At 36.8% G+C, this 20407-nt stretch overlaps 1 protein-coding gene across 1 annotated transcript in view; it reads right to left on the reverse strand.

The window, feature by feature from the left end:
- The window catches only part of FMN1 (formin 1), a 1985060-nt gene that overhangs the window by 158021 nt on the left and 1806632 nt on the right, over positions 1-20407 (reverse strand). The window contains exon 15 of the mRNA XM_044074155.1: positions 6071-6220. Coding sequence (XP_043930090.1) covers positions 6071-6220 — 150 coding nt within the window. The remainder of the gene's footprint in view (positions 1-6070; positions 6221-20407) is intronic.

A 20407-nucleotide genomic window follows, 5' to 3' on the forward strand; every position in this document is an offset into this window, starting at 1 on the left:
ACATCAAAAACAAGGTCAAGGGTGGTATTCATATTCATTATTCAAAAGCATTAAGACTATCCATCTGTCGATGAATGAGCGCAGGCAAGCCATTATTCATAGAGGCCACTTACACTGCTTCATGACATTGTAAATAAGCCTAAGCAAATGAAGTCATAATGAAATATAAATGATGAATGATATAAAACAGCACTTAGTAATAAAACATTCCCATGTCTATTTATGATTCAGATGTATATTTTCCTGCTTTTCCATGTTGTCTGCAGATATGGTATGTAAATAGGAGTCCCGCCTATTCTGTCTACTTTGCAATCTGGAAAGATGCTGTCACTTGCTGCTAGCCTTGCAATTTCCCATTGTGAGCTGCCTTCCTTGGCTAAGCTAAAACTGCTTGCACCTAGCGGGCCACATCAGCCAAGAAGGCAGAGATACAAGAAGAAAATAACTCATTATAATTTTGACAATCGGATGATACTAGATAGGTTCATAGTGGAAAGGGGTATTAAAAGGGTCTTAGTGAGTATGTATGACCTCCATAGGGGTACTAGATGAGTACATTGACTTCCTATTCCTTTTAGATACTAAGATATGTATACTCTCACTATACTTTCCACAGGAACCTTCCAGAGACAGACTGGGGTCATATTGGGTATCTCACAGGCTTCTGCCTTGAAGATATTGCAGTAGTTCTTGGATGTACTCTTGGAATATGTGGATCAGTGCATCTATTTCCCAGTATCACATTAGGACAGAGTCAAACCTATATGGGTAAGCACATATCCCTGGGGTACTTGGGGTAATGGATTCCACTCATGTTGCAATTAGAACCCCATATGGTCCATGTGAGAGAGATATATGATAATAGGAATGGCTACCATTCCATCAATTGCCAAGTAGCGTGTGTAGCATGGGGTGCATCACCAAATTCTATCACCAGCATCCTGGCAGTGCCCATGGTTGCATGTCTGGCATACTTGCTCACCCTACTGCCCTATGGTCATTTTGTTGGGAAAACTTGAAATGTCAAGTTATCACACTTTATTAGAAGAAAACAATAAAATGCAAAGCTTTCGAGCCAAAAGTACGTGCAGACAGTTTTTGTAAAAAAGGATTTTGTGTAGGCCAGAAAAAAAATATTTATTAGTATAGTAATTGTTTAAGACAGTCATTTCTTCCACAATACTAACTGCACATACAAGAAGGCTGAACTCAGTCAGGCACCACATACTAGTGAATGTAGAGGATGGGGGAGGGGAGTGGGAGTTGCAGTGTCAAGTGAATGACTAGTATATACTTTAGTGAGAAATGACCAATTCTATTACTTCTAAGTTACATCTGTATACATTTTTAAACCAACCCTTATATTCTTATCATATCAAAGCATACATTTTGTACAGTTAAGGAACTGAAAAATTCATTGAATTGTTTTTCTGTGTATCTATGCCTTATGCCTGAACACAATCCACAGTCTGCTACACGCAACACATAACATTTTAAAATATCATTTCACCTAACAGACAAGCTGTGCATACATTTAAAGTGTAACAATTTATTTATAACTTGCAATAAAGGGAAGATTGACAGTATTAGAATTCAGGTAGTAATAAATATACAAACGCATGTTAAGCAAATACAGCACTGAATGAAATGCCTTGCATATTAGCTTAAGTGATATCAGTAATATTAATGAAAAAAGACATGAACTACAGATAAACTATGTTATTATTCTCCTTCTAGCCAATGATTACATAAATTCTAATCACTGTTAGCAGGGTAGGAGAACAGCTAGACTGTTGAAACCAGTGATCAACATGAATAAAGTAGTAAATAGTACTGTGTGGTTAACTGATTTCATTAATATATATGTATATATATATATATATATATATATATATATATATATATATATATATATATATATATATATATGTATATATATATATATATATATATATATATATATATATATATATATATATATATATATATATATATATATATATATATATATATATATATATATATATATATATATATGTATATATATGTATATATATATATATATATATATATATATATATATATATATATATATATATATATATATATATATATATATATATATATATATGTATATATATATATATATATATATATATATATATAAAGAAATAATGACAAAGGATAGTAGCTGAAGCACTACTGTGTGTTCAGTACATTACTGAAACAAAATATAAAAGACATCTCAACATATAGGGGCAGCATTCTGCCTTTAACTGATTCTATAAGATGTAAGTATTTATAAGGGGTACCTTCAGTACAATATTGCAAATAAATGCATATCAGGCACAGACATGATCATTTATGCTAGTACAGTAGACTGTAGAATGTAAATCCCACTAAACCTTGTAGAATAAGCTCTTTCTTCCCAAGTATGCATAAGCACCTTCTGTATCATTTCTCATATCATTCTTCCCAAGAACACATAAGCACTTCTCAAATCAGAAGTCCCATGTATGTATAACTACTTCCCATACATTCTGTTTTACTTCAATAAAGATTTATAAAACTAAACTCTTTTTAAGTAAAAAATTGAATGCTGTGTAGCATGATGTGTTAATGTATTGCGTGTATTTTCTCTTTTGTCTCTTCTTCCCTTTCCTTGTTTTCCTTAATTTAATTATGTGAACCTTTTTCATTATTTATTTTATTTTTCTCCCACTTATGTTCCTTTCTTTTACAGATCCAAATTCTTCAGAAGCAGCCCAGGTGCATACCTTCTAGGTTAGGGAGAATTCACCCTTTGCCTGTCTAGGGATGTTTTCACAGGGTTGGGGCAGTGGCACCAGTCCTGCTGGCACCCTGGAACATGGCTGGAAAGCCTTACTGAACAGGGGCTTCAGGACTTGATTAAAGATGTGTTGGAGCAGGTCATGGACAGGTGCCTTCAGCAAGTTGAGACCAAACTCCTTCAGCAGGTGCAAGACTCACCCCAGTTGGCCCCAACCACCTTGTCACCACAGGTCCCTACCCCTTCAACATCAGAGTCCTCTATGGCGACATCAAATGGTAGTGGAAACATTTGCAACTCAGTGGACTTGGGTCTGTTGCTGGCACCACTGGTCATCACCCTTTCTTTTACCCTTTCTCCTATACCCTCTAATGTACACTACCGTCTTATATAAGAAAAATCTTGAAAAAATAAGTCACCAAAAACACAGTGCCCCTTTCCTCTCCCATCTCCTCCATAACAACTCTCTCAATTTGTTCCTTCTGTGTCTACCTCTTTAAAGCAAATAGGACATCCACATAATATCCTTATATAAAACATTTAACTTCTTTATTTTTTTAAATATTAATAATAAAAGCCGTGCAGTCTGATGCTTGCCTTATGTCTTTCAAACATGACTGCACATAGCAACATCCATATTCAGTATCTGAAAACATACAAAGCCTAAGGTTTTCACATAGTACTTATGCACTTAATGCTTCAAACTAGGTACTTCGAGCTTTTGCCATAAGTAGGAGTGTTTTTTAAAATGCTTTTACTTATCCTTATTCAGCATGAATAACCTGCACGTAGCTTGTATGCATATATGTATAGCGGCATTCTTTATGGACAACAGCTACATAGCTACTAAGTTCCCAGACGACGAATACCACCCTAATTGTTTTGTAGATACCCAAATAGTATTACTGGCATGAGATGGAGAGATGGTTTAGTCATGAAGTTAAAATAAAAACAGAATCAATAGCAGAATAGTGGCATTTTAAATTCAGTGAAGAGAAAGTATGACACAAAGACAGCAGTAATCTGACAAAAGTCATCAAGCCGCATAACAGATGAGAAACAGACTGGTAGTTTTTTGGCCAAAATGAACCAAAAGGAGCAGAAAGAAAACGTGGAAAAAACATTAAAATTCCTGGTATCATTCTTGTGGGCATAGACTATGGGGATAAAGAAGTAATCCTACCCCTCTGCAAATCACTGGAAACCCCATAACTAAAATTCTAAGCCCTATACTCGAGGCCATACTGGTAAAGGGAAAGGCAAATAAAGTTGCTTGATGGAGTACAAAGGGGACTCGTTTAGGGTGAAACAGAGAGGGAGCAATTTACATGAAAGAACTTTATAATCCCATGTGGGTATTCACACAAAGTTGGGAGGAAAGGGGGAATAAAAGCAAACTAAAACCTGCCTACTATACAGCTTTCTGGCCTCTTGGTTGCACTGAACTTCCTTACAAACTAAAGGTGTTCCACCTGCAACTAGCTTTTAAACTGCTTAGGACTGACATCTATCTGGTTCTCAGAAAGTATGTTAGGTGGCATCTGCCAATGATAGGACTACATTCCCAAATGATTCTGAAACATCTTCGTGTAGGAGCGAAAACAGCTTTGCTTATAGCTTTTACAAGGTATACTTTGAACACATTACCTTCATCATATTGAGCTGAATGAACATTTCTCAAGGGTTCAAAAATCTAATAAATGATTCAGTGCTAAATTGATCTTTGCTTTTAATGTTTCTATTGCTTTAAGGGAAGGCGGGACTTGAGCAATTTATGTAATGTTAAGTACATGAATATCACTGAATAATTGTATCCTGCATGAAAATAACACCAGGAATGTTATAGTTTGTTTTATTTTTTCTTACTTTATGTCTAACCTTCTAAAAATGTGATGTTTAGTAATGATGATTGAAAGAAAGTACAGATGTAACTTTTATTTGGTACTGTAAACATTTTTCAAATAAAACTAGTATACAGTACTATGAGGAAACCTCTCTCTCACAGCACTATATTGCACATCACTCCTCAGGTGTAGAATAAAATTTACCAGTATTGCATTCTAAGTCATCAAGGATTTTAATTTAGTAATTCATTTTATGTTTTGTTTGTTGTAGCAAAAACAAATGCACCTACATAAAAAAGCACATACAGATAACAAAATACTGCACACCCTAGACAGTTAAATCTAGTAAACATTTTACCTAAGATTAATGAGGGACATGTGACAGTCTTACAAGTACAAGCATGGATCTGTGCGGATTTCAGACCGGATTTCTTACATTTTAAGTTATACCCATTCATATTCAATATAGCATACCTTGACAAGTCATTTTGCAGCAAATGTCACTAATAAAGACTTGTTTAATTCCAGATTGCACATCTGGGAAAGAAATCATATTTGTACTTCCGTGGTTTCTAAACGCCCTGGCAGTACAAACAGAAAGTACAATGGAACAATATACCACAGACATGCTTTTAAATCCCTTTAGGATACAAAACTATATTTTCCATTTTACCTGTTTCTACCCATTTGTTTTCAGCTATGTTGAATGTGCTGAACTTAGAGATACAGAGGTCAATGCTAAATAAATGAATAGCAGTGATGCATTTGTAAAGGCAAGCCCTGGAAAAAAAAAAGCAGGCTGCTTTCACATTTTTTTCAGTCTCCAAGATTCAGATTAAACAGCTTAGGGGTCTGCGTCTCTCAAGCTAATAAAATCAGGAGACTATGGCAAGGAGCAGTGCCATGTAGTAGTATTGTCCCCAGCAGGATCCCTGGGGTCAGAAATAAGCCATAAATTTTGTGCAGGGATACAATATTGTGCGAAGTATGGCCAAGAGCCTCAAGGTTTTCCCTTTGAAGCAAGTGTAGTATATTAAACAGCAAAGCATTTATGTTTGTCTGTACTGTCTACCACAGTGCTATCACCTCATTTACGTCAGTTCAGCATGAAAATACACAGGAGAAGCAATCTGCTATAAATTAGCAGTGCTCCCCTTTCATTTACTAGCAAGTAATTGGAAGGGTTAAGAAAGTGTAACTTATCAGATTATGCCTGTTTACTTTTTGTTAGGCTAGCATGCCATTGGTGAGATTTTTGTATGTCCTAGGGGAACTATTTTTTCTTTGTATCTACTTCATCTGAGAGAAAACAAGGACATTTGTGATATATGTTGATAAGTTTTCTTCTTTCTTTTTTGTTTTGTGTGTGTTACAGAAAAAAAAAATGATTTTACAGTCAAATGAAACGTACCAAATTATTTTATTAGAACCTTACCTTTCCTTGGAAATTGTTTTACTTTCTTGTTTCCAAACAGACTTGAAGTCACTACAAAACTCATACCATAACATGAAGAAGTAGTTTGGAGTGATGTCTTTTTCACCAGGCTTTGGCTTGATCCCAAAGTATTCCACTGATTCATCAAAGCTGTAATGGGAAAAGAGGGGGAAAAAAGCTGTCAACACAAACTCATTGGGGGACGTCAGTCTCCATCAAATTTAGTCTCCTAGTCAGTAGCCAGGAGTTCTGTAATAACCATAATTTCTCTATTGCTTTGGAAGAGACATCCACAGCATCTGCCAAGGCACCATGCTGCTGACTCTGAATTACCTGCTCCGCTACCAAGAGTAATTTCTAGAGACTTTAAATAAAATGTACATAAAATCCCAAACTAAAATTCAACGTGTTTTCTGCTGTTTATTTCAGGCAGACTGCCAATGAAAACTGCATGTTTTAACACACAAAGAAAAATATACATCTCCCAAACAATAGGTCTGTGTTTTCTACATTCAACAAAATCTAGCCAATTATGCAGATGAACCAGCGAAGAGAAATATGAGCAAATCTAGCAACTTCACAGTTCTCTCCTGTATTACACAAGCAATGTAAACTACATAACTTTAAGGGAGTGAATTGTAGAAATACATAGCAACTGCAGCTGGAAGTATGCAAACAGTCTACAGAAGATGCCTTTAACCTTTATTTTTAAATGGGAGCAACTAAGTTCCCAATCAAGACTTTTAACTTTAAACAGAAGTTTTAGCAACACATAATTAACAACTTTACTGTAAGGATGCAATACTAGTGATATTTACACGGTAAAAGGCAGCTACATTTCTATTAAGTATATACTCAGCTAAGAAGTAACTTTATGGGGAAGGGGGAGAGTTGTGGCTCGGTACAATTGCAGAAAGCAAGTCACTCGAAATCTAATCTGCTGGTAATTATTTGTATTGCAATAAATATATATTTTTTTACTGTTTAAGGTATAGAGGTAAACTGGGGATATTTTTTCAGGCTGTGGAAACAAAACCAACTTAACAGTGATTTTTCCAAGTGTTCTTATTTATTAGCAGAATGCACGATGACTCCGTTTCTTTGTAAAAAGGTACCATAATCATATTATACAATTTACCACCATAAAAATAGAAATATGGCATTAAGGATTAAAAGTACTTATTGTTTTTTTTTTTTTTTTTTTTTTTTTTTTTTTACTGATGTGGATGCTCCCACTGAGCCTATGGAGGTTTCAAAGGGGAAAAGCAAGGCAGTAATTGAAATAAAAAAGAGCTCAGGACCCCCCCCCCCCAAAATCATTTACGTTTGGGTTAGTGTCCTGTTTTGGAACTGGTAAATAACAAAATCAGAGAAATGGATGAAGGTTCATGACTGGTGAAAGCCATGGGAGGGGAAAGATAGAGGTACAGCAGTTAAAGACAGGAACAGTTGGAGTAATGGTTTTAAGACAAGAATGGAAATAAGTACCCAACATGCCGGTGGTGATTAGACAATCACTGTTGGAAAGTGATGTCAATAAAGTTAAGCCCGTCTTTCTGATCACTAATGTTAAAAGAAAAAAAGCCTTTAATGTATGCTTAGAATGTATACTGAACCAGCATGAATAAGACCCAGCAGAATGCAATAGGGAATAAAGCAACTATGTGGAGTAGACTGCTTGCTCTAGTAACCCAGAGTTGGGAAGGAATAAAGGGATAGAGGAATAAATGGAAGTACTTGACTATGCTAAATTTATCATTTTTCAGTTAAGTTGCTGAAAATTGAACACTGATTTTGTGATTCAGAAGTAAATGGTGATTCTAAGAATACAAGGAAAATATGAAAAAGTAACAATATGCCTCTCCTCATGGAAACAGCAAATAGGTTAGTGTGTGCACCTCTAGCTGTTGGAAGTGAACTAGTACTGCTTGCTAAAGAAGGTAACGGGACAGATGCTCTCAGTGTAAGTAAGTTACTTTGATATAAGCTTGACTTGATTCTGACAAATGTGTTCTTGGTGTAAGTGACTTTCCTCGGTGTAAAGTCCATCTATACAACTGGCTTAAATGGTGGCCAGATTCCCAAAGACACTCTCAAGGTAAATGACTCATTTACTCCAATGTATACACCAGTGTAAGTCACTTACACCAATAGTATGACTTTTTGAATCTGGCCCAATACGTCTGAAATTGCCATCAAATTCAAATGTTCATTTTGACAAAGATGTTTTAGTACTATGTACCTAAATGACTGAGATTCAAAAGAGATCTAGAAAAATTTGCAATATACAGATTTCTTCAAATGTATATTGTACTGAACTAACTTGATTTTTAAGTAAATGATAGACTTATTTATTTGAATATAGCATACAAGAACTTTTAGGAATATTTTGGAAGATACTGGCTAGTGAGATTAACCCATCCAACAAAGTATAAATAAATAAAATAAATACATATGTTTTTGCATAGAACTATATATGCTGCTCCTAAAATGCTTATATATAACCTTTCCTTTTTTTACATGTCTGTCTGTATATGCCTAGATCATGGCTGAAAGGTTCCATATCTGGATTAGCCAACCCAGTTTGTGAGTGTGTGTGTGTGTGTGTGTGTATATATATGTGTATATATATATACATATATATATATATATATATATATACATACATACATATATACAAAATGCCTCCCAGCAAATATATATATATATATATATATATATATATATATATATATATATATACACACACATACAGAATGCCTCCCAGCAATTCAGCCCTACATTTAATTTCTATCAGCCAAAAAGAACAAAAATTAGCTGTAGTTTGGAGAAAGTAGTGTATAATGAAATGGTCTCTTCTTGCTGCTTTCCAGACAGTAGTTTGACTGTTATTTTTACTTTAATACGATAACCACAGACAAGTAAACATAACTGCTAGTCATAATCTCCTTCAAATAACCAGTGTTTAAACAAAAGCAATTCAGCTGCTTGTAACACTGTGTATGAGCATAATTTCTTCACTTTGTAAAGTATATGAGGTTTGTCAAACCTATAGCATATAGAAGAAGCACAAACCTCTTGGAATACCATCACTGGCCAGACTTGTATTCTAAGTGCAGGCATTAGAGCCAATTACCCATTTATTCTTGCTTAAAACTTTACTGTGTCATTTCATAATGCAAAAGCACTTCTTGGTTATGGTTGTATGAGGTACTGTTTGACTAACGTACAACAGAGATAACTGTATCAAGTTCTTTGGTGTGTATATGTGCAGATTACATCCTCAAGCCTGTTAGTTTTATCCATGTCATTTCTGGTAAAATTTACTCACTTATGATAAACCAATTATTCAGACTTTTTTTCTTTGACTAACTTTATTTTATTTTTTACTGTGTAATAAAAACAAGAAACAAAACAAACAAAAAAGTGTCCATGTGTAAAGAAAAAAAAGTAGTTAACTGAGAACAGAACAAATGAATCCGTTTCAAAATACTAAAAGTAAAAGTAATATTCTTCAAAGTACAGTAACAATCTATGGTGAGTCTAGAGTAGATTCTCTTAAAATTATAATCACTACTTTAGATATTCTTTTGAAGATATCTTGAGTAATAAAGATGATAAAAACACAAAATAATTATATGTTTAGTGTTTTTTTTTTTTTTGTGGACAACTGGGATATTTTAAAGAAGATTATGTGAAATATATTTGCGAATGCTCATTACTTTAAAATTGCACGAAGTGGTACTAAGTACCAAAGAGCACTTTGGAATAAACTGCTTGGGCAATAATGCACAAATAGCAGAGAATACCGAATCTTATTACAGAGCAGACAGTATTAAGGCCTTCACAATTTTCTCAAGTTGTAAACTGCCTTCTGAATTTTCCTGTTTAACAATGGTGTGACGGCAAAGACCCGACACAGAATTGTACCAAGAACACAGATTTAATACTCTAGCAGGTTTAAAGGTGATGTTGAAAGAAAAGGTCAAAAATTATGAAAAAGCCCAAAACAATCCAGGGGGAAGACTAATTTCAGCACATGAAGTGCCCAAGAGTTAGGAATAGTATAGAGGCCGAAGTCTGTAGATGGAACAATGTCAGCTCATTAAGATATTTGTTATTACAGGCTATGAAGAAATGTGTCAGATGAAGAGCAGAAATGGCCAGATTTTTTTTAGGGGGGAAGGAAATCAGGTCATTAGGTCCAGATATCATTCTCGATTAGCCGTAATATTTAGTGGTCTTGCAGTAGACATTTTAAAATTGGTACATTATGGAGCCAGGGAGATGTGCGTGTGTAAACTGTGAGCATCAGACTTGAAAATGGAGATTAATAAAAATTTATGCTTATATAAAGCCTGCAGCTAGGTGTAAGCTTTTGGTCAAAATTGATCCTTGGCTGTATGTACATTTCTGTATTATTGTGTGGTGTGGGTAAGGGGCTTTCAGTTTACTTGATACAAACAAATGAAAAAGGTCGGTCTCAAGAAGAAACAGATATGAGTAAGTATAAATAATTTATGTTGTTTCAGTTGCTATTTATAGGCTTCAAGAGATTTACTGTTTTTAGAGGCACTTTGCAAAGACTGATCATGTATTCACTAAAAATAAATGTCTGAAGGAAAGGGTGAATTGCAGTATACTTTTTTTCGCCAATATGGCTGTGACAACTGAAATAGACTGCTCAGATTATTTTGAGATAACAGATGGAAGAATATTTCTAAGTTAAGACCTGATTTTTTTTTTTTTTTAGAGAAGCATGAAGATCACACTTAAAGAGGGTTTGGGAAAATCATTACTGCTTTAAGATATGTATACCCTTCGTGGGAGGGTTTGGCAAACAGAACTGAAAATAAAATAACATTTTATTAAAACTAGAAAGAAAGATGGAATAGACGAAACATACAGAATTAGTACAGAGGTATAAGGAGCGTGATGATAAGTTCAGAAATGAGTATGAAAATGTTTCAAAATTTTATATATATATATATATATATATATATATATATATATATATATATATATATATATACACATATATATATATTTTTTTTTTCTGCTTTCCAGGTAGTGCACTGATCTCAATGGATCATTTACAGTAACAGCTTGGGTGAATAGGATCACATAAGCAATGAATAGATATATTTAGAGATACAAGGATATAATATAAAACAGTACTTGCGTATTATCACAACCAGATTTCTGAACTGGCATACTTTGTAATGTTTTCCACGAAACAATGTCTGTTAATCTAAGAAGGGGAGTGTAAACTATTAACTAGTATTCTGTCAGATTGTTTTTCACATACAAAGAGGAATAACAGCAAAATTCCTCTTCCCAGGTAGTGTCCTTGCCCGACCTACACACACGACTGCTCTTTGCAGTCTTCATTAATGTTACTAGTCATGAAACTCCCCACGTTCCCAACAAGACAAGCGACCCATTTCAACCCCCTTTCCGTGCCCACACCATAATTTGCTATTGTTAAATGTGTACATATTTCTATGAATCATTCACCATTGACAGCATCTCGTTACTCCTGTAAGTGGCAGTTGTGAGTAAACAAGTTCAGATTTATAGAAGTATGTATCCCTGGCCCAGGAGTCCCACTGGGGAGAAAGGCTGTGCCCCGTTACTTACTCTTCCTTAAAAGCACCTTTGCTTTTCATGATTACTACCCATGAAAAGTCAGCCATTCTGTTTGTCAGTAACTTCCCTTTGGTAAGATCGGAATCACAAATGCAGGATTTCTGATGCAGTGTACCAATGTAAATTTAGTCTATATTGCTTACAGATGTAATGTAGAAAGTAACACTTTTTAGCATTATTATTACTTTTATGCACTCACTTTTTTGTATACTTTTTTTTGTCTATGAAGTTTAGGTTCCAAGTTGTATGGTAAAGATTTACAAAAATATAAAAAATAAACTGGTCCTTCTTTACTGCACTGAGAAGCAGCAGGCATCTTTTTTGCATTACTCATGAACTTAGGTCGGGAAAGGACGCTACCCACGAAGAGGAATTTTGCTGTTATTCCTCTTCCAATGCCATAAACAATGTCACAGAATACTACTTAACACTTTAGACAGCCCTTTTCAGGTAAACATACATAGATTCCTGAAAACATAATGAATTATCGCAGGTTGGAAATCTGGTTGCCATAATATATAAGTACCTATAACACATACACATTTACAGATGCAAAAATATGCTACAACATTTAGTTCAAGAAATTTACAAAGTCAAAACATGGATAGAAAAATGGAATCATGCTTAGCACAGCTTTTTGGATAAGATATAGCCAAATGCCTGAGGTGGCGTTACGCTACATGAATAGCAACATATCAGGTATGAAGATAGAGAAATGGAGAGAGAGGCGTACAGTGTGAAGAGGAGTAAAAAGTAGAAAAGTGTGAGAAATGCAAAGAGAAGAGAGCAGTAGGATGAATAACAGGAAGTGAGAGGATGTCAAGATCAAATAAGGAAGGTGGAATAGGAAAAAGGGAGTGTGAGAGAGCTGCATGGTTCATGTAATGTGACCTGTGTGAGTGCAGCTGCACTTTGATAAGGTGAAGAGGTGCTCCCTGAGCTGTTGTCTGAAGTCCAAGTTCATTTGGAATTCTCTGATACAGAGCTGAATGGTTTCCCAAAGTTTAGATGCTAGGCTGGAGAATGTATGATCAGTGCAATGAAATTTAGTTTTTGGAGTTAGTAGGGAGGGAGGGATGAGATTGAGACATACCTCTGAGATTATATGCGGGGGATTTGGAGAAAAGTTTATGACTTAGCCGGGAAGATGTCTCAGAAGAACATTAACATTACTATTACTAACATGAACAACATCAACCCAGGCTAGGAAAACAATGATGGTTATTCAGGGGTTATAAAAACAGAATATTACTGGGAATGGGAGCTTATAAATGGAAAATTCAGAGTTCTTTTTTTTTTTTTTTTTTACTGATAAAAAAAATTAGTTACAAAATGACAGGATAAGCTACAAGGTTATCTGAATATTTTTCTAAAAGATGTTCAATACCTACAAAATCAGGAACTAGAAAGGGTTTGGGTTAAGCAATTACTTGAGAAAACTGGCAGAAAAAAAACAGGAAAAATGTTTCCTTTCAGGGAGCTTCAGTTTGTTATAAGCAAGGCAGAAAAGAAGAATTTCCCACCAGGAAAATATACAGTATCAAATATCAAAATTAAATACTTCCAGTTTTTTTAGCAGTCTTGAATTAGTGGTTTTGTAAAGGTGACTCTAAAGGTGGCAGTTCACTTACAGAGAACTCTACAATGTTTTCAAGTGTTTCGACTGCATCTGGAGCCATCCGTGCTAAGATGAGAATATTTTCTTGATTTTCTGCATTTGTACTTGCTTTATACTTGAGCATTTTAAAAGCATTTATTTAACTTTGTGGCAAAAAGTAGTAATGTCTCTGTTTGTTGGCTCTTCTGTTTCTGTTTGCTTCCATATCACCTTGCAAAAGGGTGACTTAGCCAGGAACTTAATTGTTTATTACTTAATCTGTCCATGAAAGCTGCTTTTGCTGTGCTTTTACATTAAGAAACTCCAGGATCATCTATCTTGTGGCAGAAGGTGTTTACCTGTTTTCTCTGAGTGTGGTTGTTTATTGGCTAATGGCATAAGTGTCAGTTTTCAAGCTTTATTTTCTGCTATAAATCAAGCAAGTTTGCACCAAGCTGCCCACTGAGCAGCAGTAGTTTGTAGTGCTGTGTATAGCAGTAAATGCCTAGACAGTAAAATTTCCCTTTAGAGTTAGGATTAGGTCTGAAACTTGTTAAACTGTGTGACATTTTGTGGAATTAAGTTAAGAGCAGCTAACTTGGACATGGAATAGCACTACCACATCCTAGCACTATATAACGCCATACTGAGGAATGCCATCAGTAGTTTCAGACCCCTGCCAACACTGAGAGCAATGATCCCTATACTGAGGTGTACATAAATGTCCTGTATGAACACCTAAATAAATGTATAGACTCAGCTGTACTGGAATGGATCACATCAAGATCCTCATGAAAAAATAAGCCACCCTGGTGGACATCCAGCATAAATAGGTTACACAATAAGAGAAAGAAACTGTTGTCAAAAAACAAGAGGGAATGGTCACAGCAAAGGAAGAACTCCTCCTAAAGCATAAACAAGCAGATTAGGCATCTTGTAAAGCCCTCTAAAGCTAATTACAAATCTAAATTAGCATCCCCAGCTAATGAAAATCAAAAAGCATTCTTTAGCTATGTCTAAAATGTAAAAGGGAAGGCCCAGTTTTGTGCCAAACTAGCTGTGGACAGTACCACCTATTCTGAACTTGAGGACATCTCCAACCTGCTAGCGGACCATGTTTGGTGAAAACTTCACCCCCCTTGGCCTCACCAATCATACCCCATAATATATCCATCACCAGTCCACTGCCTAGTATCTCCAGAGAAAAGGACAATGCCACACTATCCAAGGCCAAACACACAGCCTCTATGGGACTGGATAACATCCCAGGCTGCATATTAAATGGTCTAAAACAAGAGTTAGTTGAACTGCTGAGCACACTCTTCAATCTTAATCTAAGCACTGGCTTTGTCCTAGCTGAGTGGAAAACTGTAACCGTAATCCACTTGCACAAAGGGGGTCTCTCAACTGACCTCAGGAACTATAGGCCCATAAGCCTAACCAGACTGATGTGCAAGGCCATGGACAGAATCATCATGGAACTTACCAAGGATATAGATGACCTTCAAACTCTTGACTCAACTCAGTTTTACTTCAAGGGCAGACCTTGCATGCTCAACCTGGTGGACTTATTTGAAAATGTCACCTAGGCTCTGGATGAAGGCAAAACAGTTCACACTTCCTATCTCAACCTAGCTAAGGCCTCTGACACAATCCCTCACTCAGACATCATTGAGAAACTCACCCCACTGGGGATTAACCCTTATGTCACTAGATGGGTTGCAACTGGCTCACAAACAGAATACACAGTCAAAATTGGGGATGCCACCTCTTCGAGCAGACCTGTTACCAGTGGTATTGCACGAGGATCTGTGCTAGGCCCCCTACTGTTTGGTATCTATTTTTCAGAAGTCCAGGTGAAACTAGATGGCCTATGGCTTACCAAGTTTGCTGATGACTGCAAACTAGGTGCAATCACTGAATCACCCAAAGATGTCAAAATACTACAAAATGGGCTTACACAGACACATGACTGGTGTCAAAGCCATGGACTTAAGCTAAACGCAAAATAATGCATCATTATCCACTTCAAAGGGGATACCCCTCCTAATTACAATATTAATAATAACCCCTAAGTTCAAACCCAGTGGTGAGAGATTTAGAAATGCAAGTTTATAGTGGCCTTAACTTTGATCCTCAGGTGTCCACAGTAGTAAGGAAGGCCTCTTAACTTGCACACCTCATAAGTAAGGGTATAGCATCCAAAGCTAAGGAGGTTATAACTCCCCTGTACTCTGCTCTCATCAGACCAATAATAGAGTACAATGCTCCCTCCTGTATGTACCTCACCTGACATCTGCAACATCTGGAGAGACCGCAGAGGTTTCCCGCCAAGAAAATTCAGGGCATATAACATATGACCTGCACGGACAGACTTAAGGCCTTATCATTTTACTCAGTATCATATAGACTGCTCAGAGGAGACTTGTGCCTGGCCTACAGAGCAGTTTCAGATCCTGCCTTGAAGAAGTCCCTGCATATCAACAAATCCAATGGGACAAAATTCACTCACTCTAAGGATCTTAACCTAGCCTGTGATATTAACATGGCATGCTGGAGACACACATACGTCTCTCAGAGGTTGCCACACCTCTGGAACAAACTCCCAATTCATGTAAAACAGAGCTCCTCAATGACCCTGTTTAAGCATAACCTGGACATTTGGATGGGAAACTATAAATTTACACTGGGAGTTTCACCTCTGTTGGTCTTAGACAGGGGCAGCCATTGCTGCTCTTAGCTCTGTGCACAAACAGACTACATATCTTGGTCCATAAGGAAACAAGGGTATAAAATGGCTAGACTTGTAGAGGCCTTAGGTCCAGTTTTATGATTCTATAACATTCTTGCCCTTAACCACATAAATTACCCTAGGAGACCCCTGTTAAAACCTAGTCCTTATACCTAAACAGCCTACCCTATTACCTGGACTGGAGAACATGAATACAATTACCAAATGGCTATTTGGCCGGCTTGGTAGATTTGGACATCCTAAGGCAATGTAGCAATTGCCTTATGTTCTCAGATAATCATTAAAAAAATAACATGGAATGCAAGATATGTACAAACATAACGTTCTCTGAAGCAAAAGTCTGACATACAAATGAGACTGTCAGTAATGACAACACTACATCTCTCACAAACACCAATCTCGTCACACACATAAGATTGTGTTATGCTGAAGCACTTAAAAGAAATCTTCCCAAATTTCAAAGACCTCCAAAGCCACCCAACGGCAACACTGCCCCACAGAAATTACTAAAACACATACCAAAACACCACCAAACATTTAAATAAGGCTACACCCAATGGTCACCCAAGAGCAAAGACCATAAGGCAAGCATATACTTCACCTAATACTCTTTCATACATATGCCCCACTCATCAGGTTAAACAAGGAAAGGATAACAGTTAGTTGCCTATCTGGAGCCATGATCCACAATATCATACATGCACTCAAGTCACTGCACCCCAGGTACCAATATGATTCTATCGTAGTCCATATGGGTGTAAATGATCTGAGCCGTATCTCTCTGGACTATATGAAAAGAGACATAATGGATCTCTTAGAATACATGTCACAGACAGGTAAGATCCTTCCAATGAGCAGCATTCTACCATCACCAAGGATGATGCCACAATATGAACATAAAATGATTGATTTTAATAAATGGATACTGATTAAAATTTTATCCACCCTTTTAAATCCTTTTTTATGCAATGCCAAAAAAACAAAACTGCCTACATAGTGAAAAAGTCTTCAAGCATCTTTAAGGTATTACTGCTCAATCCTAAGAGCCTAAAAAAATCCTTCACACTCTTCAAGGCCTCCTCAGTTGGGAGAAAGTAGACATCTGTGCCATTACTGAGATATGGTTTAAAGCCATGGAAAGTACTCTGGCAGTGAAAGGCTGCATAGCCTTCCACAGATTTAGACCAACAGCAGCATAGACTCGGGAGAAAAGTGAAGGTGCCTTGATCTAGGGTCTATATTAGTTTGCTGACATTTTAATCCGGTGAACACCTATTCATCGACCCCTAATCACCGAAAATCATGTCAACGATTTGCTGAATTTACTAAGGGCAATGTAACAGTTGCCCAAAGCACAATAGACCAACTTAGAGTCGACTCTAATCTACCCAAGTGGGGTAGAGTTTGCCTCCCACCCCCCAAAACTAACTAACTAAAAAAAAAAAAATATATATATATATATATATATATATATATATATATACATTATATATATATATATATATATATATATGGTTTACTATCACATGTTCGACATGACATTGTTTGAATGTACAGATGTCTGAACCAAATGTTCAGAAATCTAAACATCGAACAGTGTTAATGTTGAACTGAGCATTTCAGTGCAGTTGAATGTAGAAAATGTCGACTACACTGAAATTCTCCTACCTATACAACATACTATAACAGGTATGTGAAGGCTGCACCTCCCATACCCCCCTACTTATATATACAAACTCCAAGATCGCACTACAGTGAGAGCAAGCGTACATTTCCCCATCCCCACTCTAGTGCGATCTGCACTGCAATGTTGGAGCTGACAATAGCAGCCATTCGCTCATGTCAGCTCTGGCACTCTGGTGATCACCCTACCGGTTTTGCCAAGTGGTTTTTGCACATAGTTCGTTCGTCTAAAAGATGAACAAACATGTGATAGTAAACCTATATATATATATATATATATATATATATATATATATATATATATATATATATATATATATATATATATAAAACAACTCTGAGATTGCACTACAGTGGAGAAAAGGGCAAAGTTTTGTAGTTGTCCATTTTGCTTTGGTCCAACTATCTTGTTGCCCTTAGTAAAGTCAGTGAATCACTGAAGTGATTTTCATTGATTATAGGTCGATGAATAGGTATTCATCAGAATAACATTTTGGTGACCTAATATAGATCCTTGATCTACGTTAGCAACACACACATATTTACAGGTTGGTTAAACAGGATGATACCTTGGAGCTCATCCACATGCAAGTTGCCTTTGATCAGATCCCTCACTATATCATGGCTAGCTATATGTCATCATCTATGTCCCTAGAGTCTCATGACCTCATCATCCAAGAAAACATCCTATTCATGACCGACTTTAACTACCCGTCTATAGACTGAGAAACTTACACTACCTCTAAGTCACAGGCACTATTCTTCCTGGACTTTAATAACAGAAGTACCCAGGAACAGATAGTGCACTCTCAAACCAGAGGATCAGATATACTGCATCTGGTACTCACCAACATGAGACAGCAATACAACACCCCCATGCCATGTCCTTACTAGTGCGGTTGGATCACAAAAATGTCTCCTTTGAAGTAAAAAAATCAACATGGAAAATCTTGCTAAACCAGTAACAGTTAGGAACTATTCTAGGGCAAACTACATCCTATTAAGTGACAGCTTGTCAAAATTCAAGGCTCCCCATAACCCCTAGACTACAGCTACCTATGCAAAATTATTCACAGAGTCCCTATACAAACATGTGAATGACTGCACAGAGGAAGACATACCGTCCAAAAGTAAACCCAAAACAAGCACTAAAAACAAAACCCTCTTGTGGAATCCTCACCTAAATAGGGTATATAATAAAAGAAGAAAACTCATGATCAAAATCAGGAAGAACAACTCCCTTATAAACAAGTGTTGTCTCCTACAACTAAACAAGAAACTAAAATATCTAGTTAAATCCAACAAGGGCAACTATAAGGTCATGATTTGCCTCACGTGCTAAGGACAATCACAAGGCCTTCTTCAGCTATGTGTGGAATCTTAAAGGTAACACAAAGCAGTTTGCTGAACTGGTGGTGAATGGCACACCTTCAATGATCAGGCTGACATAGCAAATATACTGGCTAATACATTCAGCTCAAACTTCACATCCCCCCCCCCCCGCTTCACCAGTTGAAATCCCCTCCAACATACTACCCCAACTATTAACAGGGACCAGGTGCTGACAACACTGAAAGCTAAGAACACCATCTACATGGGTCCCAATAACATCTCTGGTTGCTTCCTGAACATGGTCTATCACGACCATTTGAGGCACTCCAACTATAGCCTCGAAACAACAATGGTGGCCATTACCTGACCCAGGCAAAAACAGACCCATCAGTCTATCAAGCCTAATATGCAAAGCCATGGAACAAATTATCATGGAAATGATAAATAAGAACACTGGCAACCTACAGACACTGGATCTACTCTAATTTAGCTTTAAGGGAAGCCAATGTCAACTTAACCTGGTAGAGTTCTTTGAGAGGCTCAGCAAAGCAATGGATAAGGTTAAAACAGTGAATACTGAGCATCTCGACCTAGGCAAAGTATTCGATGCAATACTCCTCTCAGGCATTGTTCACAAGATCTCTGAGCTAGGCATAAATCCCTGCATAACTCACTGGATTGCCTGAGGGCTCACAGATAGGGTCCAAGAAGTCAGGATCAGTGAGACTACCTCCACCTAGGGACTGGTCATCATCAGAGTACCCCAGAGTTCCATGCTGGGTCTACTACTCTTTGACATCTACTTTTCAGAAGTCAAGGCTAACACTCAAGGCCTCTGGCTCACCAAGTTCGCAGATGACTGTAAATTATGAGCAATTATAGATTCCACCCCCTACCCCTCACAACACCAACATCTTGCAAGAGGGTTTAACACAGACAAATGACTGGTGCCAAAGCCATGGCATAAAATTAAAAGTTATGTGGTCACCATAACTAGGCATCTGTATTGCCCATTTTCATTCTTAGTAGGATCTGACTCGGCCACATACTCCAGACTTCGGATCCAACCCTCGAGTTCTTATCTCTACCCATAATGCCTCAATCCATCTCCATTACCCAAGACTGAGTTTGTTGCCATTAGGCCCATACAGCTGGATAGAGACACGACAGGCTGACAAAGGAAGGAAGGGCTCAAGCCCAGAACTGTTGGTTCTAAAACACAATCCAAGAGCATACCTTGAAACATCAAAAATCTGGACAAGGCCCATGAAAAATAGGTACAAATCTGTACGCTAAAATTTGCATACATAATTATATAACCCTG

This window comes from Protopterus annectens, chromosome 6.part0 (assembly GCF_019279795.1).
Source record: "Protopterus annectens isolate FY-2018-M chromosome 6.part0, PAN1.0, whole genome shotgun sequence".
Taxonomy (NCBI): Eukaryota; Metazoa; Chordata; order Ceratodontiformes; family Protopteridae; genus Protopterus; species Protopterus annectens.